The sequence below is a fragment of the Rhinopithecus roxellana genome, chromosome 13 (genome assembly GCF_007565055.1).
Source record: "Rhinopithecus roxellana isolate Shanxi Qingling chromosome 13, ASM756505v1, whole genome shotgun sequence".
NCBI lineage: Eukaryota > Metazoa > Chordata > Mammalia > Primates > Cercopithecidae > Rhinopithecus > Rhinopithecus roxellana.
The window spans coordinates 77,266,189-77,291,667 of record NC_044561.1 but is presented as its reverse complement, the minus strand read 5'-3'; the positions used below and the strand labels follow the sequence as shown (position 1 = coordinate 77,291,667).

The window sequence follows — 25,479 nt, the reverse complement described above, 5'->3', positions numbered from 1 at the left end:
ACCTACCTGTGCCCCACTAGCCAACCTGCTTTACTCCTGCCAGGCAGGTGAGTGGTCCCCAGATCCCTATTTTACCACCTGTTTTGTCAGACTGTTCTTGGTATCAGCGTGTTGGAGGGAGTTCTCTGCAAAGACGAAGATGGGACTGCATGTACAGAGATTTTATTTCAAGATATGATTGTGAGAGAATGATGAGGGAGAGCAGTTACTTAGTCTATTTGAGCTGTTATAACAAAATACCACTGGCTAGGAAATGTATAAAGAGGACTTTATTTTCCCAGAGTTCTGGAGGCTGTGAAGTCCAACATGAAAATATCAGTAGGTTCAATTGTCTGTTGAGGGCTCATGTCTGTTTCTAAGATGATGCCTTCATGCTGCATCTTTTGGAAGGGAGGAGCATTGTGTCCTCACACAGCAGAAACTAGAAGGGCCACAGGACAAACTCCCTCTATCAAGCCTTTTCATAAGGACACCTGATCCCATTCACAAAAGCTCTATTTTCATGACTTGACTTAATCACTTCCCAAAGGTCCCACCTCTTAATACTGTCACACTGTTTCAACAGTAAACAGTTTATGTAGCGTTTCAACATAAATTAAGGAGGGGACAAAACATTCAAACCAAGGAAGGCTGGGAGGGCAGCCAGAGGGAAGGAAAGTGCAAGAAGAGGTTTGGTGGAGGTGTCCTAGATTGCTTGCAGTCCAAGGAGGTTGGGGAGATTGTCAGTAACAGACCTCCCTTGGTATCACTGCTCTGCAGTCACTGGCTAAGAGCAGTGCTTAGAAAGCACAGCCTGGCACAAATACAAGAATATGTGCTCAGTAGGAAAGAGACCGTATTTCCCCAATAGCCCAGATAATGCCCTCCCCTCAACTGGCATCTCTGTTCCTTAAACATTGACCTCTTTTCTCCGAATCTCTTGGGGACATATGGGTTGAATTCAGGTTCTCTGTGGCCCTCTGGATTCTGTCTGCCTTTGTTATATCTTCACAAACAAGTTATGCAGCCTCAACTAAAGCTTATAACAAAGCAAAGTTACTCTCCTGTGTGTGTCCTCTGATGGCTGGTGAGATATGACTTCAAGATGAAGCCTCACCCACACTCCCTGTACAAAAACCCTTCTCACGTAAGTGTCTCTTTAAGTGCTTACTGTAGTATGACTTATTGCTAAACTTTCGTCCACACTCTTGGCATTCATAAGGCCTCTCTCCTGTGTGTATTCTTTCATGCACAGTGAGGTCTGACTTACTAGTATAGCCTCGCTTACACTCCTGGCACACAAAAGGCTTCTCCTTTGAGTGTATCCGCCAGTGGTGTCTGGTGAGACTTCTCTTCCAGCTGAAGCCTTGCCCACACACATTACACACGAAGGGCTTCTCCCCTGAGTGTGTCCTCTGGTGTGTGAGGAGATTTCCCTTCCAGTTGAAGCCTCGCCCACACTCCTTGCATACAAAAGGCTGCTTGCCAGAATGTGCAAGCTGGTGTTTCACAAGGTTTGACTTCCAGATAAATCCTTGCCCACATTCACTACAGATGAAAGGCTTCTCCCCCGAGTGTGTCTTCTGGTGGAAGAGGAGAGTTGACTTTAGGATGAAGCCTCGCCCGCAATCCTTGCAATTAAATGGCCTTTCCCCTGAGTGTGTCCACTGATGTCTAAGAAGATTTGCCTTCAAACTAAAACTTTTCTCACACTGCTTGCACATGAAGGGTTTCTCTCCTGAGTGTGTCCTCTGATGTATGGTGAGATTTGGCTTCAAGGTAAAGCCTCGCCCACAATCCCTGCAGAAAAAACGTTTCTCTCCCAAGTGTGCCCTCAGGTGCTTGTTATACGAGGACTTATCCCGAAACCTTCGCCCACACTCCCGACATCCATAAGGCTTCTCCTCTGAATGTGTCCTCTGGTGTAAAGTGAAGGTTGACTTTTGGATAAAGCCTCGTCCACAGTCCTTGCACACAAAAGGCTTCTCCTCTGAGTGTGTGATCTGATGTTTCACGAGGGTTGACTTCTGAATAAACCCTTGCCCACATTCTCTACAAACGAAAGGTTTCTCCCCTGAGTGCGTTCTCTGGTGGTAGACGAGAGTTGACTTTTGGCTAAAGCTTCGCTCACAATCCTTGCACACAAAAGGCTTCTCCCCTGAGTGTGTTCTCTGGTGTCTGAGGAGACTTCCTTTCACGCTAAAACTTTGCTCACACTGCCTGCACGCGAAGGGCTTCTCCCCTGAGTGTGTCCTCTGGTGTGTGATGAGGTGTGACTTATTGCTAAAGCCTCGACCACACTCCTGGCATCTGTAAGGCTTCTCTCCTGAGTGTATTCTCTTGTGCACAACGAAGTATGACTTATTAGTATAGCCTCGCCCACACTCCTTGCACACAAAAGGCTTCTCCCCTGAATGTGCCTTCAAGTGCTTGTTGTATGAGGACTTATCATTAAACCTTCGCCCACACTCCTGGCATTCATACGGCTTCTCTCCTGTGTGTGTTCTCTCATGCACAGTGAGGTATGACTTACTGGTGTAGCCTCGTCCACACACCTTGCACAGAAAAGGCTTCTCTCCTGAGTGTGTCCTCTGGTGTCTGAGGAGATTTGCCTTGAGGCTGAAGCCTCGCCCACACTCACTGCATACATAGGACTTCTCTCCTGTGTGTGTCTTCTGGTGCAAGAGCAATGCTGACTCATTTCTAAAGCCCTGGTGACACTCCCTGCATGTAAAAAGTTTCTGCCTGGAATGTGCTTTTTTGTGTATGATTACTATCGTCTTCTGGCTGAAGTCTTGCCCACGCTCTGCACACCTGAATGCTCCCCATCTTGAATTTTCTATTCCTTTCAATACTTTGTCTATTTCTGTAGGATTTTCCCTCTGGCCTTGACTAGACTCTATTTCCACTACACTGTTCCTCCTCCTTGAGCTTACTGCATGTCTTAGGGGTGGGCTGGAAAATGCCATGGGCTTAGAGCTTTTTTCTTTCTCTTGACCTTCAGCTGTGTCACTCTGGAAGCTTTGATCAGAAAATTGTAGTTGCTGTTGCCTCTGATGTGCAAGTCCAAGATTCTTGGGCCGCAGGACATGTTCTGCATATATTCCTGGAGAACAGACCAACAATGAGACTGAATCGGTAATGAAAAGTCTTCTATCAAAGAAAAACCTAGGACCCAATTGCTTTACTGCTTAATTCTAGTAAACTCATAAAGAACAACAAACATCAATTCTTCTCAAACTATTCCAAAAAATTGAAGCGGGGCGGGGAGGAATTCTTCCTAACTCATTCTACAAGACCAGCATTATCCTGATACCAAAACCAGACAAGAACACAGCAAAAACAGAGAACTACAGGCCAATATCCCTGATGACGCTAAATGGAAAAATCCTCAACAAAATACTAGCAAACCCAATCCAATAACACAGAAAAGATAATACACCATGACCAAATGAGATTTATCCCAGGTATGCAATCATGATTCAACATACACAAATCAATACTTATGATACATCACATCAACAGAGTGAAGGACCGAAAGACATATGATCATCTCAACAGACACAGAAAAGGATTTGATACATTTCAAAATCCCATTATGATAAAAAACTTTTGTTTTTTTGAGACAGGGTCTCACTCTGTTGCCCAGGCTGGAGTGCAGTGGCATGATCATGGCTCACTGCGGCCTCAACCTCCAGGCTTACACGATCCTCTCACCTTAACTTCCCGAATAGCTGGACTCCAGGTGCCTGCCTGTAGTCAAGCCACAGGTGCCATTGCCTGGCTAATTTTTGTATTTTTTGTAGAGATGGGATTTCGCCATGTTGTCCAGGAAAAGTACTCCAAAACTTGTCGGATATATGATTATATGAGCTTTCCTACATCATCTGTATAATTTCTAATTTTTCTGATCACTCAGATAATGAGAGTTAAGTTTGCTGATTCTGTAAAGTTACAGGGTAACTTACAATGGTGTTATTTTGGCACTACCCACATACACCCCACCTTCTCATACCTGCACTGAACCAGCTTTGTCATTCTGCCAGTAATCTCACTTATGAGTTAAATAAAATCCTAACATGTACTCCCATTACATTAAACATTCACACTTTCAGAAGTCAGTGGTAGACAAGAAGCCTTTTATTTTAATTAACTGACAGACAAATCAGCAAGCAATTAATATGGGGGCGAGAGAAGGGAGTTGATAATGAACTGAACGTTAGCATCCCCCCCAAATTCTTATGTTGATACCTTAACCTCCAATGTGATGGTATTTGGAGGTGGAGTTGTTGGGAGATAAACAGGTTTAGTTGAGATCATGGGGTGAGCCCATGAGAGGACACAGCAAGAAGGTGGCAGCCTGCGAGCCAGGATGGGGACCCTCACAATGAAGCAAAGGTGCCAGCACCTTCATCTTGGAATTCCCAGATTCTAAAACTGTAAGAAATAAATGTCTGTTGTTTAAGCCTCCCAGTCTATGATATTTTGTCATTTCTATGATATTTGAGATGACTAAGAAAGGAGTCTCTTCCCACCTATGCAAACTGAGGGAGTGGCACCGATCATAAATCCAAAAGCAGAGACCTCATGCCCATGAAAACTCAGACCAGCTCCAAATTTCTCAGTGGATGCCCCCACATTTTTTATGGGGTGGTGGGAAGCAAGGAATGGGAAAGAACTCCACAGTCTGTATGAACCTGCTTTTTTTTGGAAACAATAGGACAAAGTCAACAACAATAACCATAAAAAAAAAATCAACCTGCTAATTTTCTGACAGAGAGTATACTGTGTAATTCCACTTATAAGACGTTCTAAGATAGGTGAAATTAAGGCATATTGAACAAAATCCGAATAGTGATTTTCTCTGGTGGATGTGGGGGCATGAAATGACTGGAAAAAGGCATAAGAGCACTTCTGGGGTGAGAGTAATTGTTATGTGTTGTCATAGGGTCCAGATTACATAAAGTTATGCATATGTCAAAGCTCATTGAATGTTACACTTAAGATTTATGCATCTTATATAACTCCTAAGAAGAACCACAAAGAAACATTATAGTACTACTTATTGACATGCACGCTGAAGTGTTTATCAGTAAAGGATAATGATATCTGCAATATTAAAGAGCATCAAAAGGAAGATAGACTTATGGATGGAGAGAGTAATGTACAGCTGGATAAGTGATAAAGAATATGGAGCACAAAGCTAAATGCTGACTGTAGGTGGTAGATTGACAGGTGTTCATTCTATAAGCCTTTCAACTTTTTAGTATCCACCAAAATATAATTGTTCAACATTTGCTTCACAAAAAAATGCTAGAGAAAAGAAAGTATTATAGGATGTAAACTCAAAATATACATGCCATGAAATAAGGAAAGTTAAATGAGCATTATAGTCATCAAAAATATCTTAGAAACTAATATTAATATTAAATGAAATAGATTATAATATAGTAACTTATGTTTTACAGATGAAATATGATGACCAGGATTTGCTTCAAAATAATCCAGGAATGGGAGATGAGGGTGAAAGTACAGAGGACACAAGATTCCCTGTGAGCCAATAAAATTATAATAATTCTAACCCTGCATGTATTTAATAGTAGGCTAAAATATATAAAGTAAGTCCTACAAAACTTAGTAGATATAGAACAATCCACTATGAATATAGAAGATGTAAAAACCATCTTTTCAAGTATTGGATAGTTCAAACTGCCCTCCCTAAAAAAAATCTATAAAGACACAGAAGAGTTAAATAACAACAACAAAAGTCTTTATATATAATTGGCCAAGCATGGTGGCTCACGTCGGTAATCCCAGCACTTTGGAAGGCCGAGGTGGGTGGATCACCTGAGGTCAGGAGTTCAAAACCAGCCTGGCCAACATGGTGAAACCCATCTCTAGTAAAAATACAAAAAAAATTAACCAGAGGTGGTGGTGAGCACATGTAATCCCAGCTACTCAGAAGGCTAGGACAGGAGAATTGCTTGAACCTGGGAGGCGGAGTTTCCAGGGAGCCAAGATTGCGTCACTGCACTCCGGTCTGGGTTACAAGAGTGAAACTCCATCTCAAAAAAATAAAAAACAAAAAAACTTTGTATCTTTAAATCTTTGTATCTTTATAAACTTGATCTAGGACGGGTTTCTTAAACAAGACATAAAAGAGACTTCCAAGTACTCGAGGAGAACTATAGCTAAGTAAGGCTAAATCTGTCCACACATTCACTAAATAGGATATAAAGGTCAATAGAAACAGATGACCCTGAAACTGACACATAACAAGGCAGAGAAAACTAAATTTATCATTGTTATAAGCAGAAAACTTAACATCACTTTTTAGCAGTCTCCTGTGGTCCCACTGTGAGGAGTACGGGAAGCCAGTAAAATAGCATGAAAAGAGAAGAGAGGAACACAGGGCCTAACTGTGAACTAAAACTGCTCCAAGAGAGAACAAGTTCACCCTAGAGGCAAGAATCATCATCATCATCATCATCATCATCAGTCCTGATGAACCACTGCAGTGACTACGGGGACTTAAGTGGGTGCACAATTCTAGACCACAGCCCCACTCAGGCAGTACTTCTGGGGGAAATGAGGGAAGGAGGAAGGTGAAGTGACCTCTGGCAACAGTAGTACTGCTTAAAACATTAAAAGACAAGGAAAAAAGCTATGGGAATTGAAGAATAACGGACAGAGGTTTTAAGAAGCTAAAATAGAACTTAAACAAATTTACAAGAAAAGAACAAACCCCATCAAAAAATGGGCGAAGGTTATGAACAGACACTTCTCAAAAGAAGACATTTATGCAGCCAACAAACTTAGAAAAAAATGCTCATCATCACTGGTCATTAGAGAAATGCAAATCAAAACCATAATGAGATACCATCTCATGCCAGTTAGAATGGCAATCATTAAAAAGTCAGGAAACAACAGATGCTGGAGAGGATGTGGAGAAATAGGAACACTTTTACACTGTCAGTGGGAGTGTAAATTAGTTCAACCATTGTGGAAGACAGTGTGGCGATTCCTCAAGGATCTAGAACTAGAAATATCATTTGACCCAGCAATCCCATTACTGGGTATATACCCAAAGGATTACAAATCATTCTAGTATAAAGACACAGACACATGTATGTTTACTGCAGCACTGTTCACAATAGCAAAGTCTTGGAACTAACCCAAATGCCCGTCAATGATAGACCGGATAAAGAAAATGTGGCATATATATACCATGGAATACCATGTGGCTATAAAAAAGGATGAGTTCATGTCCTTTGCAGGAACATGGATGAAACTGGAAACCATCTTTCTCAGCAGAGTCACACAAGAAAACTCAAACACTATATGTTCTCACTCATAAGTGGGAGTTGAACCATGAGAACACACAGACACAGGGATGGGAACATTATACACTGGGGAATGTTGGGGGTTAGGGGGCAGGGGGAGGGATAGCATTAGGAGAAATAACTAATGTAAATGATGGGTGTAGCAAACCAACATGGCCCATGTATACCTATGTAACAAACCTGCATGTTGTGCACATGTACCCCAGAACTTAAATTTTAAAAAAAAGAAGAAAATCAGTATATAGAAGAATGAGATCCAAATTATGTCAAAAAATTTATATTTACTTATATGGAAAAATAAATAATTAAAAAACAAAACAAAACAAAAAGAAGCTAACATAGGAATACCCTGACAGTGTCAGGAAGGGGCGATAGACTTAGGCTTGCAGTCGGGCAGTCACGAGGAAAGTCACAAATGAGGAGACTGAGTGGGAGAAAGAAGCCTAGCAAGTAGGGGGAAAGGAGGCTTCCTGGGAGAAGGGGTCCAGGGGCCCCAAGAGAACCCCTCACTCAGCAAGGACTGAAAGGAAGGCAGGGCCAGGTGGTCTGAAGAGCAGCCAAGGAGGCCAGAACAGCTTCCAGGTCCCCTGGCCTCAGAGAAGCCTCCTCCCTCCTGAAAGGCTGAGTGCCTTGTGCTCTGTCTGCCCTGTCTATCCCCTCACCTGCACGGGGGACTGGCCGGCATCTTCTCTCTTCTCCCCAGGGCGCTTCCCCTTGCTCTAGCCGCCTGATGAGTTCTGGTTTAGAATGGAGAATTCCTGCTCACAGGGAAAAAAACCATGAGGTGACTCCTGGTTGTAGGCTCCAGGGGCCATTTGCTGGAGCCACCCAGGGCAGGAAGGGAGGGAGACTCAGAGGGGGAAGGCTCAGGAGGACCCTGTCTACCATGCTCAGAGTACGCACCCCCAGGGGGAGCCGCAGGGTGGGGAAAGAGGCCTGCAGGTGCCCAGTGGCAGTCAGTATGAAACTTTACCAAAGGTAGACCTTCCTCAGGGGAACAGAGAAAACAACATTCTTGTCTCTGAACCTAACCCTATGGCAACATCAGAGGCACCACAGGTCAAATGTTAGCCTCGAGGGAAGCCACGCTTACCTAGTGAGACCAGGTGGCTGTAGTTCTCCAGTGTCACCTCCCTGTACAGGGCTCTCTGAGCAGGATTCAGCAGCCTCCATTCCTTCTGGGTGAAATCCACAGTGACATCCCCAAATGCCAAGAAAGCCTGTAACACAAAACCCAGGCATGCTCACCAGGGACAGTGTTGCACTCAGGCAGTTGGAGGATTCCAGGTTCTGCCACCTGTGCCTGGAGTTCCAAGACCTCCGTCTCTGCCTGGCCCCAGTATTTATGGTGCTAGGTAGTCTTAATGGGGCTTCCTAGAAGCACAGAGAGTTTCAACTGTGTGGAGCTTTAAACCTAGGCAGGGAGAAGAGGAAAACTCAAAAAATTAAATAACAGTGTTTCCTACAAACATATGAACAGTAAATAACACACTACTAAAGTTTTACGGTACCCTTAGCCATGTTCTGAGTTAGATACTCCATGAATTTCTAAATGAGCAAGACACAGCTCTCATGGATCTTCTGATAAAATGACAACCAACCATTTGGGACCTGCGCTGGAACATGTAAATCTCCACTGCAGGATCCCAGAATTCAGATCCAGATTAGATCTGATTTCTACCAAAAATCCAGTGCTGTATAGGGCAGTCTGAGCACATCTGAATTAGTGGATGGAGCACTTTTGAAAGAGCCCTTCTCACAGTACATCTGTTCTGCAACTACGCACGTGACCAGTTTGGCATCTCTGTAGGTGCCTGATGAATTTAAATTCCATTTGTGGCCAGGCACGGTGGCTTGTGCCTGTAATCCCAGTACTCTGAGAGGATGAGGCGGGCGGATGACTTGAGGTCAGGAGTTTGAGACCAGCCTGGCCAACACGGTGAAACCCTGTCTCTACTAAAAATATAAAAATTAGCCAGGTGTGGTGGTGCATGGCTGTAATCTCAGGTGCTTGGGAGGCTGAGGCAGGAGAATTGCTTGAACCTGGGAGGAGGTTACAGTGAGCTGAGGTTGTGCCACAGCACTCCAGCCTGGGCGACAGAGCAAGACTCTGTCTCATAAATAAATAATCAATTCGTGAAGCTCATCAGACTACTAGACTCATGAGTCAGAAAGCCTCTCCTTTGACCCTTAACTGTCAATCCCTATTTCCCTCAGCACTGATCTATCATGTCACACCTACTGTAAAGATCCTCAAAATCCAGGCAGGCTGGGCATGCTGGCTCATGCCTATAATCCCAGCACTTTGGGAGGCCGATGCAGGATTGCTTGCATCCAGGAGTTGAGACCAACCTGGGCAAAATAGCAAGACCCCAACTCCACACACACAAAAATAAAAAATTAGTTGAGCATGGTGGCAAGTGCCTGTAGTCCCAGCTAGTTGGGAGGCTGAGGTGTGAGCACTGTTTGAGCCTGGGAGGTCAAGGCTGCAGTGAGCTATTATTGTGCCACTGTACTCAGCCTGGGCAACAGTGAGACCCTGACCACCATCCCCCCCAAAAAACCCAAAAGAAAAACCAAGAAAACCCCAGACAGCTTAAAGATCAAGTTCGGCTCCTCAGGCTGGCATCCAGGCCTCTGTCCTCAGGAGGGTCAGAGGTAGCCAGCAGTCTTTAGGAATAATCAGATGACAGGGGTCAATGAGGGAGGTAGGTGGGAGCTATCTTAGCAGTTTAGGCCATGCAGCGAGGAGTCTGCAGGAAGTGGCAGAGCTATGGGAGGTGGCAATCCTACACTGTCAAACCGTGAGGACCCTGGTGAGCTTGGGCATCTGTGGCCAATTGACAATGCAGGCTCAGCACAGGGCAGTGACTGCTCCTCAGAGACGTAGCCGATCCAGGGCTGTAGGTGCAATCTCCCAGTTTGGTAATGCTGAAAGCCCATCTAACCATCCAACATGCTGTCTGCCAAACCAGAGATATTCAGGTCCCCTGTGTGACTCTGCACCTCCACTAGAACACACGGAAAATCAGCTGTGGCCACCCCAAGCCAGCACCTGGCAGACTTCTGAGTTGGGAGCCTAAGGGACCACAGTCCACTCCTGCACCCACATCTAGGCCATGCTTCTCACAGCTGTTCCAGGCAGTGGCCATGCATTTTAAGGACATCAAGGCAAGCCCCTTCCGATCCAGGCGCTCCTCTGATAGCCCACTATGGCCTGAAGACTGCTGGCCTGGCTGAGCCTCCCGAGGCTGTACTTGGTCTCCGACACTTCCATGCAATTTTATCCCCCTCTCCTCACTGGAGTCTGATGAGGCTGCAGTCATCCCCTTTTCTCTCTTGCAGGCCTTTCCTCTAACATGAGCCCAGCCCATCTCATTGCATCTTGGGATCTGCTTCTCCTAGGACCTGGATTCATCCACCAGCCATCTGTGAGAACGTTGACTGCTAAAACCCTTCCTCCCTGCAGTCGAGCAGTCTGCCCAGTGGCAGCCTGAGACTGAGCACACTTCTGCCTCTTCCCCATCTCCTGTACTTGCCACATCTCTCGCAACTGCCCAGGGAGCCCCTCCCACTGGAGGCCTTTGTGACCTCCCTCTCTGCCCTACTCTTCATTGACACCAACCCAACATCATCACTGGACACCTGAGTGTGGAGATTCCTGTCTTTGGCTGTAAATGCTCCCTGGGTGTTGTACACAGATCACTACTTGATAAGTGACACCCACAGGCCAGTCACCTGCTGGAGGACGCCAGGAAAGACAGATCACTCCCCAGGAGCGGTGCTGGCCTTGGTCTTGTGCTAACAATGTGACTGCTAGGGCCACTGAAGGAAACAGGCCCATCCTGTGACAGCAAGAAGGACAGTTCTGGGAAGTCTCACCTGTCTCCTGGCTCCCTGGGGTCCCATGACTGTCTTCCTGCTCTCCATGTAGAAGGGAAGCTTGCAGATGGCTGATCTGTGGGAGGAGAGAAGTCAGAGGGTGGCTGGATGCAGCTGCCCTCCCCACATGTGACACTGGCCTGATTCCAATACCAACTGGGGATCTGGGGAGAGCACATCTGCACAATCCCCCTGTGGGGGTCTAGCCAAAAGGTCTAGGGAGCCAGGCTCCCTGCAAATCCAGGACAAGCTCATCTGGGAGTGAAGACCCTGTGTCCCAGGAGCTGGGTGAGATTTGTTGCTTACATCACTGAGGGGCTAAAAGGATGTGCACCACCTGCAGATGAGGTCTTGAGTTTAAGGTTAGGGCTCAGACTTGCAGGTGTTCTTTGCACTGGACAGAACACACAAAAGCTGTCTGCCTCTTCTAGCCTCTGTCTCCCTGGGTTTAAAGTCAGGATAATCACAGGGGCAGACAAACTTGAGAAGGCCACAGGCAGATGGCATTGGCAGCTATTAAGTACTGTAAAACACCAAAGCCTTTAACAAATTAATAACATGGGGAGTGTGAGCCTTCAGGAATAAAAGTCCTCAGACACATGGTCAATCTAAGGCAATGAGTGATCCAATGCAATTTGGATCCTGATTGCAACAAAGAATACGTGAAGAGTTTTAGCACCCAGTGAAATCTGAACACTAATTGGATATCAGATTATCAAATATTAATTTTGTTGTTATAAAAATATTTTGGGTTTTAAAAGCATGAGCCCTTTCTTGTATACAAACTTTCGGAACATTCACGAGTGAAAAATGTCTGGATGTGCTTAAACACCCCTTCTCACCCTCAAAAGTCAATTGAGCATTATTGGCCACACTTGATAATTTTTAGAACTGAATAATGTGTACAGGGTTCATTGTACTATTTTCTCTGAATTTTTGGAAAATAATTCCAGTAGAAATACAGGAAAGAATTGTAAATTAAAGTGGTGGGTACAATGATTTCATTAGAGTATTCACTATACTTTTAAGTGAATGTTTTGATAAAAAAAAAAAAAAAGTAAAAGTAAAAACAGACATACAGGGGTGGAAAAAAAGGAAATGTGAAGGAACAAAGATGCTATCATGTGGTGATTATGATGAACACAGCATACATCCACTGGCCAGCAACTTTGAGACAGAAGAAGTGAACAAATACTATGGTGTTATGAAAGGAAAATAAAACTAGGGACCCCAGTCCACTATGCCAAAAGGAAAACATGTAAGAAGCTGCCTTTTCTTTTGTTCCAAAGGAGAAAGCTACAGATAAAAGGTTAAGTATCTCCATAGTAGCTACTCTATGCACACCTTATCTTACATAAAGTGCTGATTTACTGAGTGTGAGATGAATACATAACTGACTATTCTCCTACCTGCTCCTTTTCTCTTGCCACAGGTGGATTACCACACCCTCCCTCTTTCCCCTCCAGCCTACTTTTCCCTTTTAAACAATGAAGCTCTCAAACTCATCTCTGGGGAAAGCCACTGACCTCTCTCTGGGGTATGTGCTCAACCTTGGCAAAATAAACATGTATTTGCACATCAAAAAGCTTATCCACCGTAATCAAGTGGGCTTCATCCCTGAGATGCAAGGCTGGTTCAACATACGCAAATCAATAAATGTAATCCAACATATAAACAGAACCAAAGACAAAAACCACATGATTATCTCAATAGATGCAGAAAAGGCCTCTGACAAAATACAACAGCCCTTCATGCTAAAAACTCTCAATAAACTCGGTATTGATGGAACATATCTCAAAATAATAAGAGCTATTTATGACAAACGCACAGCCAATATCATACTGAATGGGCAAAAACTGGAAGCATTCCCTTTGAAAACTGGCACAAGACAGGGATGCCCTCTCTCACCACTCCTATTCAACATAGTGTTGGAAGTTCTGGCTAGGGCAATCAGGCAAGAGAAAGAAATCAAGGGTATTCAGTTAGGAATACAAGAAGTCAAATTGTCCCTGTTCGCAGATGACATGATTGTATATTTAGAAAAACCCATCATCTCAGCCCAAAATATCCTTAAACTGATAAGCAACTTCTTAAATGCTCCTTAAACTGATAAGCAAAGTCTCAGGATACAAAACTAATGTGCAAAAATCACAAGCATTCTTATACACCAGTAACAGACAAACAGAGAGCCAAATCATGAATGAACTCCATTCACAATTGCTTCAAAGAGAATAAAATACCTAGGAATCCAACTTACAAGGGATGTAAAAGACCTCTTCAAGGAGAACTACAAACCACTGCTCAGTGAAATAAAAGAGGACACAAACAAATGGAAGAACATACCATGCTCATGGATAGGAAAAATCAGTATCATGAAAATGGCCATACTGCCCAAGGTAATTTATAGATTCAATGCCATCCCCATCAAGCTACCAATGAGTTTCTTCACAGAATTGGAAAAAACTGCTTTAAAGTTCATATGGAACCAAAAAAGAGCCTACATTGCCAAGACAATCCTAAGTCAAAAGAACAAAGCAGGAGGCATCATGCTACCTGACTTCAAACTATACTACAAGGCTACAGTAACCAAAACAGCATGGTACTGGTACCAAAACAGAGATATAGACCAATGGAACAGAACAGAGTCCTCAGAAATAATACCACACATCTACAGCCATCTGATCTTTGACAAACCTGAGAAAAACAAGAAATGGGGAAAGGATTCCCTATTTAATAAATGGTGCTGGGAAAATTGGCTAGCCATAAGTAGAAAGCTGAAACTGGATCCTTACTCCTTATACGAAATTAATTCAAGATGGATTAGAGACTGAAATGTTAGACCTAATACCATAAAAACCCTAGAAAAAAACCTAGGTAGTACCATTCAGGACATAGGCATGGGCAAGGACTTCATGTCTAAAACACCAAAAGAAATGGCAACAAAAGCCAAAATTGACAAATGGGATCTAATTAAACTAAAGAGCTTCTGCACAGCAAAAGAAACTACCATCAGAGTGAACAGGCAACCTACAGAATGGGAGAAAATTTTTGCAATCTACTCATCTGTCAAAGTGCTAATATCCAGAACCTACAAAGAACTCAAACAAATTTACAAGAAAAAAACAACTCCATCAAAAAGTGGGCAAGGGATATGAACACACATTTCTCAAAAGAAGACATGCATACAGCCAACAGACACATGAAAAAATGCTCATCATCACTGGCCATCAGAGAAATGCAAATCAAAACCACGAGATACCATCTCACACCAGTTAGAATGGCAATCACTAAAAAGTCAGGAAACAACAGGTGCTGGAGAGGATGTGGAGAAATAGGAACACTTTTACACTGTTGGTGGGATTGTAAACTAGTTCAACCATTATGGAAAACAGTATGGCGATTCCTCAAGGATCTAGAACTAGAAGTACGATATGACCCAGCCATCCCATTACTGGGTATATACCCAAAGGATTATAAATCATGCTGCTATAAAGACACATGTCAATGTATGTTTATTGCAGCACTATTCACAATAGCAAAGACTTGGAATCAACCCAAATGTCCATCAGTGACAGGCTAGATTAAGAAAATGTGGCACATATACACCATGGAATACTATGCAGCCATAAAAAAGGATGAGTTTGTGTCCTTTGTAGGGACATGGATGCAGCTGGAAACCATCATTCTCAGCAAACTATCGCAAGAACAGAAAACCAAACACCGCATGTTCTCACTCATAGGTGGGAACTGAACAATGAGATCACTTGGACTCGGGAAGGGGAACATCACACACTGGTGCCTATCATGGGGAGGGGGGAAGGGGGAGGGATTGCGTTGGGAGTTATACCTGATGTAAATGACGAGTTGATGGGTGCTGACGAGTTGATGGGTGCAGCACACCAACATGGCACAAGTATACATATGTAACAAACCTGCACATTGTGCACATGTACCCTAGAACTTATAATAATAATAAAAAAAAATCTAAATTGGTACTTGACTCTGATACTTTTTGGTTTACACGTAGAGAAGAAAAGCAGTGAAATTTCTTCTTCTGACGGCAATTGAAAGGCGATTTAAAACATGTATTTTTGTTATTTCTGTACACTTAAATAGTTTACATCCTTGCATGTCTCATCTGTGCTATCTTTACCTATTCCAAAGTCACAAAGATATTCTCCTACATTCAGTCTTAGAAGTTTAAACATTTTGTTTTTGCTGGTAGTATAAATATGTATTTTTTTTTTTTTTTTTTTTTTTTTGAGACGGAGTCTCACTCTGTCACCCAGGCTGGAGTGCAGTGGCCGATCTCAGCTCACTGCAAGCTCCGCCTCCCAGGTTTACGCCATTCTCCTGCCTCAGCCTCCGGAGTAGCTGGGACTACAGGCGCCTGCCATCTCGCCCAGCTAGTTTTTTGTATTTTTTAGTAGAGACGGGGTTTCACCGTGTTAGCCAGGATGGTCTCGATCTCCTGACCTTGTGATCCGCCCGTCTCGGCCTCCCAAAGTGCCGGGATTACAGGCCTGAGCCACCGCGCCCGGCCGTATTTCATTTTTTAACTGCTGCTAGGTTACAGAAATACAAGTGCTCTTTAAAAATACTGACGTTATTTTCTGAAGTTCCTAAACTGTGTGTTACTAGTATCTAGTTGTTTAACTACAGATTCTTCCATGTACACACTCACATCTTCCGTGAATAAAAAGTTTTTCTTGTTCTACTTCAACGTTTATGCCTTTTATTCCTTTTTAATACCTTAACAGATTAGCTAGATATTCTAGGATAATGCTAAAGAGTGATGAGAATCAACATTAATGCTTGTTCCTGATCTTAGTGTGACCATACTTCACCATTAAATATGATGACTGCAGCCAGGCTGTCACACATAACCTTTGTTTTATTAAGGGAAATTCTATTCCTCATCTGCTGAGAATTTTTACACTGAATAGCTATGAAATGTAATCAAATATTTTTCTGCATTAAGATAGTCGTGTAGGTTTTTCTCTTTTGCTCCCTGAAAGCAGTGAAAGGAAAATAAAAACGTGGGAACTCAAACCACTCTGCCGAAAGAAAAATATTAAGCTGAAAGCTGATTCATGCAAGAAGCTGCCTTTCCTTTCGTTCCTGAGAACTACAGATAAAAGGTTAAATATCTCCGCCGGGCTCCATGTGGTCGGTGGCTCACGCCTGTAATCCTAGAACTTTGGGAGGTGGAGGCGGGTGGATCACGAGGTCACCATCCTGACCATCCTGGCTAACACGGTGAAACCCCCTCTCTACTAAAAATACAAAAAAATTAGCTAGGCGAGGTGGCAGGCGCCTGTAGTCCCAGCTTCTAGGGAGGCTGAGGCAGGAGAATGGCGTGAAGCCGGGAGCAAGCGGAGCTTGCAGTAAGCGGAGATCGCGCCACGGCACTCCAGCCTGGGTGACAGAGCGAGACTCCGTCTCAAAAAAAAAAAAAAAAAAAAAAAAAAATAGCCGGGAGTGGTGGCGGGCGCCTGTAGTCCCAGCTACTCAGGAGGCTAAGGCAGGAGAATGGCGTCAACCCGGGAGGCGGAGCTTGCAGTCAGCAGAGATTGCGCCACTGCACTCCAGCCTGGGCAACAGGGACTCGGTCTCAAAGAAAAAAAAAAAATTAGTGGGGCATGGTGGCAGGTGCCTGTAGACTCAGCTACTCGGGAGTCTGGGGCAGAATGGTGTGAACCTGGGAGGCGGAGCTTGCAGTGAGCAGAGATCGCGCCACTGCACTCCAGCCTGGGGACAGAGCAAGACTCCGTTTCAAAAAAAAAAAAAAAAAAAAAGTTAAATATCTCCACAGGTAGCTTACTCTATGTTCACCCTATCGTTGGTTTTTTAGGAACAAACTCTATTTGGCTAGAATATATCATTCTTTTCATGTATTGCTGGATACTACTTGTCCATATTTTGGTGAGAATTCTTGACTATTTTCCTCTAGAGTGATTACATGTAAGGGCACATGAGAACTGTTGAAATGTTCTGTATCTTGATTGAGGTGATAAGTGACCTGTGTCAAAACTCATTGAAGTATACAGTTAAAAGCAGTGCTTCTTATGGTACCCAAGTTACACCTCAACATTGATTAAAAATCCTCTCAGACATCAAATATATATGGGTAAAATAACAAGACATCTGGATTTGTTTAAAATACTTAGGCACATAAACAGGGGGAAGGGATAAATCTAACAAAACTATCTATGGTTTTAAAATTATCGAATCTGGATGAAGGCAACATGGGGATTCATATTACCATTCTCCCAATTTTGCTACCCATTTGAGATTTTTCATAATACTAGTTTACAGAAAAAGCATTAATCATATTGCTAATTCTATGCTTACCAAAAAATTGCCTAAAATAATCTTATAGGAGCAAACTTCATTTGAAAATACTCAAAAGTCCCCAGCATTCAAGAAACTGCCCAATCAAGAAAAAGCCACATTAGAAACAGGAGGCAGTTGGCTGGGCACAGTGGCTTTCCTGTAATCCCAGCACTTTGGGAGGCTGATGCATATGGATCGCTTGATCCCAGGAGTTCGAGACCAGCCTGGGCAACATGGCAAAGGCTTGTCTCTACAAAAAATATAAATATTAGCTATGTGTGGTGGCACGTGCCTGTAGTCCTAGCTACTCCTGGCTTGAGCCCAAGAGGTTGAGGCTGCAATGAGCCTTGATCACGCTACTTCACTCCAGCCTGGGCAACAGAGCAAGACACAGTCTCAGGAAAACAAAACAACAACAACAACAAAAACAAAACAGGAGACAGTCATATTTGCATCCCAATACTCTTTATTCCCAGTGTTCTATCCTGTCCAAGTGCTGCCTAATGGAAAAATCTCATGGTGAACTTGCCTATAGATCCCTGGGGCAAAAAAATTACATGTGCAGAATACAACAGAGCTTCTAAAGCAGCATCCCAGTTTCCACTTCCTTCCCTCAAACCTGAGAAAGCACAGTAGACCTTTCTTACAAGGTTCTAAGCTGTTGGAGGCTGCCTGAGGGACTGCTCTCTGTTTTGAGGATCTCACACCTTAGGGAGGAAAAGCACTGGATCATGCTTGGCAAAGATGCAGACAGACTGAAGAGCAGATGCCTGGGGCAAGATATGATGGGTAGAGACATACAACAGACCATCAAAGGCCCAGAGGAGAGACTCTTGGGACAAATAAATACTTAAAAGCAGTTGCCTATGAGAAAATGGAAAAAGCCACAAGCAAAGGTAAGATCCATGCTCCAAAAAGGCCTGAGAAAATCTTAAACCTTCTCCTCAGACTGATCCCAAAGCTTAGAACTAATGCCAAGGTAATAGCAAAAATCCTCCCTGGAAAAAAGTCAGTCTGCAAAAATTGGAAAAGGAGGTTGTTTTTTTCCACAATGCCTAATTTCTAACAACAACAACAACAACAACAACAACTCAGAAAACATGGACCAATAGTGGAAGAAAATAAAGTGATGGAAACCTTCCCTGGAGAAACATAAGCCTCAGGCATACTAGACAGATTTTAGACTGTCTAAAATATTCTCAAAAACTCATGTAAACACATATAGAGAAAAGGAAATCAGGAAAAAATATATGAACAAAATATCAACAGAGATTACAAAAAGGAAGCAAACGAAAATTCAGGACCTGAAAACACAGTAAGTGAAAAATTCAGTAGAGGGGTTTAACAGCAGATGAGCAGGCAAAAGAAATAATCAGTAAACATACAGAGAAGAAATTACAGAGACAGAGAAGCAGGAAGAAAAAACAATGACATAAAGTAAACAGAGCCAAGAGAGTTATAAGGCACCATTAACTGGACACCATTATGGGTGTCTAGGAGAAGATGCTGATAGATCACTGAAGAAATAATGGCCAACACTTCAAAATTTGAAGACAGACATGAATCTACAAGGCCAGCACACTCAACAAACTCCAAGAATAAATTCAAGGAGGTCCCCACCCACACTTCTCAACTACGCTTACATGAAACCAGCTTCAGGAACACAGGACTGGCAGGGGGAGAGAAGTTAAGAATAGTGGCATCATGCCTCTCTCAGGGAAAAACTGTCACCATAGACTGAGAACTGGAGAGGGACAGGGTTCCATCTTGTCATTTTCACAGCCCATAGTGGAGTTTCTCTCAGAGTGGACCAAAATGGGGGTAGGGAGGGTAGCAGTTTGTGTGTTAAATGTTACAGACTCTCACTGTTCTCAGAAAGGCTCAGTTGATTTTTCTGAATAAATGTTTCTCTAAATTCCTGAGTGGTCTTAAGACAAATTCTGTGTAGTTTACATGGTTGTTTTTGGTTTTCTAAATTACCAGTTATGGTGTTTTGCTGGAGATCTAGTCCACATAGCTCCTCATTGCCATTCCAGAATCCACATTTCTGATTATAGTTGGGACCAGAACTAGGGCCAGACAATTAGGTAAGTGGTGTGATCATTATTTGTCCTCATGGGCAGAGAGGCAAAAGACAGTGGAGAAGTAGAATTAGGAGATGAGCCTGGCAGGCAGAAGGAGGAAGTGGAGGAAAAAGCCGTGACAAGGAAAGAATGAACAAGCCTCAGCACCTAAGCAAGCAGATGGGAAGTTTGCCAAGGTAGGGAGACTTCCTTTACCTAGATCACAAAGAGAGAAGTAAAACAGACAAGGGGCACTACTGAGCTGGTTTCTAGATGTTTCTTCTCTCATGCTTCCCATCTTAATGAACCTGAGTGTGAAATCTGAATTGTGAGGAGAAATTTTTGAGACCTGGACAATTTCCGCATAAACTGGGTAATGGGTGAAATTAATAAATTGCTAATTTTGTTGAGTGTGATTCTGGTACTCTAGTTATGTTAAAAAGCAAAACAATAACAACAAAAATAGTCCTCAGAGAAGCAGCTGCAGTAAATTTACAGATAAAATGGTGTCTTGGATTGGCTTCAAGATGCTCTAGCCTGAAAACAGAAAGCGTGGGGTGGGGAGGGGGTTGGATGAAATAAGAAGAGCAAAGTGTTAAGGTGCAAGTAGGGAACAGAGAGATTTGTTATATATTCTCTCTACTTTAGTTCCTTCTTCAATATTTTTCATTGTAAATTTGAAAAAAATTGAATATCCCTTCCAAGATAATTTGGAGAGGAAAAATAGAGAAAACTTTCATTTCCACGGTGTGAGTGGAGAACACTGCAAACTGGTCTCACTCCTGCCATCTGTTGACATCTGTGGGACTTAATATCCTGTAGGAACAGAAACTGAGAGCCAGAAGAAAGTGGTTTAAATTAGTTACCAATAAATTAGATATGAACATAAGGCAAATTTGAAACATTTAGCTCCTCCATGTACATTTCATTAAAATTCTCCTAAGATAAAAAAACAGTTCCTACATTTTTGGGGATGAAAAATGTTCATATGTTGATCTGATGATCAAGACTTCACTATATACATTTCTTAAAACTCATTAACTAGAACTTAAAATGTGAGAAATTTTGTCTCAATTATACCTCAGTGAACCTAATTCTTAACAGAAACCCCCAAAATCCCAGCTTGCTCCACAACCCAGTCCACTTGATCCCAGATGTTACATAAAGTAAAAATTATTATTTTTTGAGACAGAGTCTCACTGTCCCCCAGGATGTAGTGCAGTGGCATGTTCTCTGCTCACTGTAACCGCCATCTCCTGGATTCAAGCAATTCTCTTGCTTCAGGCTCCAGAGTAGTTGGGATTACAGGCGTGAGCCACCATGCCTGGCTAATTTCTGTATTTTTAATAGAGATGAAGTTTCACCATGTTGGCCAGGCAGGTCTCGAACTCCTGACCTCAGGTGACCTGCCGACCTTGGCCTCCCAAAGTGCTGGGATTACAGGTGTGAGCCACCATGCCCAGTCGTGAAAATTATTTCAACTGATTAACACAGTACTTCTTAGTCTGTGAAATGGGGATTCCAATTCCTAACTTCCACATTGGTTGACGAGATGAATATGGCAATGACTATAAAGCCCTATCCCTGGGACAGGACAATGGCTCAGCACATGCTGACTGAATAATTTTTTACAAGACCTGGTCTGCACCATGAATGCAGCAGCCTGAATAAAGCACTGAGAGAAGAAACGTAGGGACAATGATGGAAGTGCCCTGAATGAGGGCATCAGATCTGGGGAACGTTCCCCATGAGGAGAACCAGCTGAGAGGTTCTGAGCCTCAGATGGGACAGTGTAGGGCACAAGATGTCAGACATTAGCAAAGGAAACCCACGATGGTTTAGGGCAGAGAAAGCACTGCAGGAAGGCAATACATAAGAAGTCCCCACTTGGGGTTGGGCTGTCCTCCCTTACCCTGCAGGCAGTCCTCTCATGGGTAACGTGGGTGTGGAGGAAGAGGAGCTGGGGACTAAAATAGTTCTAAAATTAGCTCTGTGATCCTCAAAGGTGGCCTTGAAAATCCTCAGTACCAGGGTAGAGCCTCTTCTTGTTAAAAAAAAAAAGGACCCAGTCTTCCAGAGAAGAAAACAATTGTAGGCAGGTTCCTGGGAACAGATCCTGAGTGTGGGCATCACAACAGAGCCTGTCCTGACATGATGCTTACACTAAACACAGCTTATCCCGTCGGTGCTTCCAGAATAAGGAAGTGTTGATATTCATTATAATATTTAACACATTGAGAATTTAATATATGCCAGGGACGGTTCCAGGCATGGCACAAATTTTTCTGTATTCAATCTTCACAACTGTCCTATGAAGTGACTATTACCCACCAATTTCAGATGAGGAAACAGGCACAAAACATTTAAATACCTTTCTCAAAGCAACACAGCCAAGAAAGTGATAGAGCCTGGGTTTCAACTCTCACTGTAAAGGGTTATGTCTTAACTAGTAGGCATGGCTCTGACATTTCTCAATGAATCTGCACAGGTTAGGAGGGGATCTGGGTCAAGCTAGATTGGCTTGCAAGGTCATGAGGTGTATCTTGACTGATGGGTCTCTCTACCTTAGGGTTCTGCTTACAATTTTTCCATAATGAAATGATTAAAATCAGTTATTTGTCTAGTCCACGGCCCCAGAGGCATTTAAAAAAACTGCTAGGCCCAATGGTTGCTGTTACTCCCACTCCAATAAGCAAGGAAGCCCTACCAACCTGGTGAGGATGAAACTCACCTTTTTTCCCTTGCCCAAATGCGTATATATGGGGCTTGGGGTGTCCTGCCCTAAAAACCATAAAATCTAATCAGACAATATTACTCTTATATAATGTGGCTCACTTTCCAACCTGACTCTGGTACAGCATCACATGACAGCAGATGCTGAAGGAAACTATTTTAGCCCAAAATATACTTCTTTGACATGTTTTGAAGTGGCTGCCACAGGCGCAACATATTGAAATGGATAGCCCCGCAAAGCTGCCTTTAGTGGGAAAATTTGCATCTGTAGCAAATCTCCACTAATGTAGCCAGACCTCCTGTGTTCTAAACCTTTCCTAGGTCTGGAAGAGATAGCCAGCTTGACGCGTAGTGGCTCACACCTGCAATCCCAGCACTCTGGGAGGCCGAGGCAGGTGGATCACCTGAGGTCAGGAGGTCAAGACCAGCCTGAGCAACACGGTGAAACCCCATCTCTACTAAAAATACAAAAATTAGCCAGGCGTGGTGGTGGGCACCTGTAGTCCCAGCTACTCAGGAGGCTGAGGCAGGAGAACTGCTCAAACCGGGGAGGTGGTAGTTGCAGTGAGCTGAGATCATACCACTGCACTCTAGCCTGGGCGACAGAGCAAGACTCTCTCTCAAAAAAACAAAAACAAACAAAGAAAAAAAATAACTGAAAACATACATTTACCATCTATTCTGAGGGCTGCCAACTAAGAGGCTTCATCTACATAACAAGAACTTTGATCTACGCAATCCCCTTACCTCTGGCATACTTCTGATTCCAGTCTAGGCAACAGCTTAAGTCTCTCAACCAACTGTCCACTAAAGAATACCTAAGTGCCCCCATGAGGTGTAAACCCGTTTGGAGATACTCGATTTTTGGGAGGAACCCATGTGTATCTTTCTCACATTGATTTATGATTTTCTGAGGCAGGATCTCGCTGTGTTGCCCAGGCTGGCATGCAGTGCAGCCAACATAGCTCGTTAGAGCCTCCACCTCCCGGACTCAACTGACTGGGCCACCCAAGTAGCTGAGACCACAGGCATGGGACACCACGCTCTGCTAATTTTTTATTTTTCTAATTTCACGTAGAGACAGGGTGTCTCGCTGTGCCGCCCAGGCTGCTCTGGAACTCCTGACCTCCCACAGTGCTCAGCCTGATTTATGATTTTACCTGAAATTCCTGTCTCCCTGGATTGTATAAAATTAACCTGCAAACCGACCACCTCGGGCACGTTCTCAGGACCTCTTGAGACTGAATAACCTGGGCCACAGTCACTCACACTGACTCAGAATAAACCTCTTTAAATATATTTTGTCGTCATTAGCTGGGCTCCAGGGAAGAGGCCGCATGGGTCCCCACAGCTACCTCACCTCCCGCGGACGCTGCCCCACGCAGAGCCCCACACACACGTCTGGAAGTGCCCATGCCAGGACATCTGGTCCCGGCCTACCCTCCCATCCAAGGAAGATAGTCCCAAGGCGGGCTGCCCCAACCCAAAGCAGCGACCCTTCCCCAAAACACGCGGGCGAAGTCCTCCCCGGTCCCGCCTCCCACAACAAAGTCTGGAGCGTTAAGAGTCGGAGGGAACCCGAGTCGGACCTAGTCCATCAGTCTCTGGGCTGTAACCCCCACCCAACCCGTGGACCCAGTCTGTGGCCAAGCCCCCTCCACCTCCAGCCAAACGACCCCCGTGGCAGCTACCTAGGCCGCTGGCCCGTCCCCACCCGAGAAGCGGCGACCGTGGCACACGGAGACCTGGGTTGCTCGGCGCCCCTGTGAAATCCAGGCTGCCTAACCGCCACTACACGCAACCGGGGACGGAGACTGAGTAGCGGCCCAGACCTGGGGCGCTGGGTGAGCTGCAGCGCCACAGCCCACTCCAAGGCGCGGCCTGGGTCTCCGCCCCTCCCCAAAACATGGAGACGCCGGGCCTGAGGGAGGGCGCGCTACGGCCCCAGCAGCGCCCTGGCGTCCCAGGCCTTCCCGGCCCTTCTTCCTGCGCAGGAAGGGCGCGCTGGAGAGAGGGACCCGCAGGAGCGCGGCTCACCAAGGCGGCTGACGGCGAACCGAGGCGGTGAGGTCACCGACGGTGGACTATCCACCTCACCGCTCGCAGACGCCCAGGAATCTGGACCGCTCGGCGCCGCGCCGCACTACGCTACGCAGAATCCTCAGCGCGGCCGGGACTACGCTACCCAGAATCCTCGGCGCGGCCCGTGGCTAGGCGACCCGCCGCTTCGCATCCCTTCGGTGGACTGCATTCCCCGGAGTCCTCGTTGAGTCGTCCAGGTACACGCCCCAGAATGTTGGTCAAAGCCGTCCATCGGGGACTGCGCGACCCGGAATCCTTGGAAGGACTCCTCTCTGACAGGCGCCGCGACCCTGTGGTCTTTTGGAGGCGGAGGGATCCTTTCAGAACCGGCGATGTCTTTTATTTGTGTAGCCCTATACATACAATAAGAATATTTTTCCATTTCTATGATATAGGTAAATAATTTTCCCACCGTCTTTGATTATGGTTATTTTTTTCTTTTTTTTTTCTTTTTTTTTTTTTGCTATGTAGTCCTTTTGATCTCTGAGAGATTTTCTTACGGATTTTGTGGTTTTATCATTCGCATTTAGATCTCTCAATGGTTTAATCTTTCTCCAGGTATACACTGTGAATATATACTTATTTTTAAAATTTTCCAATATTTTATTTTCCCATTAAATTTATTTAAAATATAGTTTTTTGGCCGGGCGCGGTGGCTCAAGCCTGTAATCCCAGCACTTTGGGAGGCCGAGACGGGCGGATCACAATGTCAGGAGATCGAGACCATCCTGGCTAACATGGTGAAACCCCGTCTCTACTAAAAAGTACAAAAAAAAAAAAAAAACAAACAAACAAACAAAAAAAACTAGCCGGGCGAGGTGGCGGGCGCCTGTAGTCCCAGCTACTCGGGAGGCTGAGGCAGGAGAATGGCGTGAACCCGGGAGGCGGAGCTTGCAGTGAGCTGAGATCCGGCCACTGCACTCCAGCTTGGGCGACAGAGCGAGACTCCGTCTAAAAAAAAAATAAAATAAAATAAAATATAGTCTTTTACCACATAATTTAAGGTTTCAGCTACATTATTGAATATACTACAATTTAATTTGCATTTCAATTTCTAATTT

General features: G+C 44.3%; 1 protein-coding gene across 4 annotated transcripts; it reads right to left on the bottom strand.

Moving 5' to 3' along the window:
* Positions 1-146: 146 nt before the first annotated feature.
* On the bottom strand, positions 147-24,519 carry ZNF337 (zinc finger protein 337). 4 transcript variants are annotated; one of them, XM_010361470.2, is made up of 5 exons: positions 24,374-24,519; positions 11,205-11,280; positions 8,416-8,542; positions 7,985-8,080; positions 147-3,085 (listed from the first exon to the last, which is right to left on the bottom strand). In XM_010361470.2, the coding sequence occupies exons 2-5, from the start codon at positions 11,250-11,252 to the stop codon at positions 1,080-1,082; spliced, it is 2,277 nt and encodes a 758-aa protein (XP_010359772.1). In that variant the 5' UTR covers positions 11,253-11,280; positions 24,374-24,519; the 3' UTR covers positions 147-1,079. The 4 variants fall into 4 exon arrangements, with proteins under 4 accessions (XP_010359772.1, XP_010359780.1, XP_010359787.1 ...); XM_010361478.2 differs by lacking the exon at positions 7,985-8,080 and having other exon boundaries at positions 24,374-24,486; XM_010361485.2 differs by lacking the exon at positions 11,205-11,280 and having other exon boundaries at positions 24,374-24,474.
* Positions 24,520-25,479: the final 960 nt, after the last annotated feature.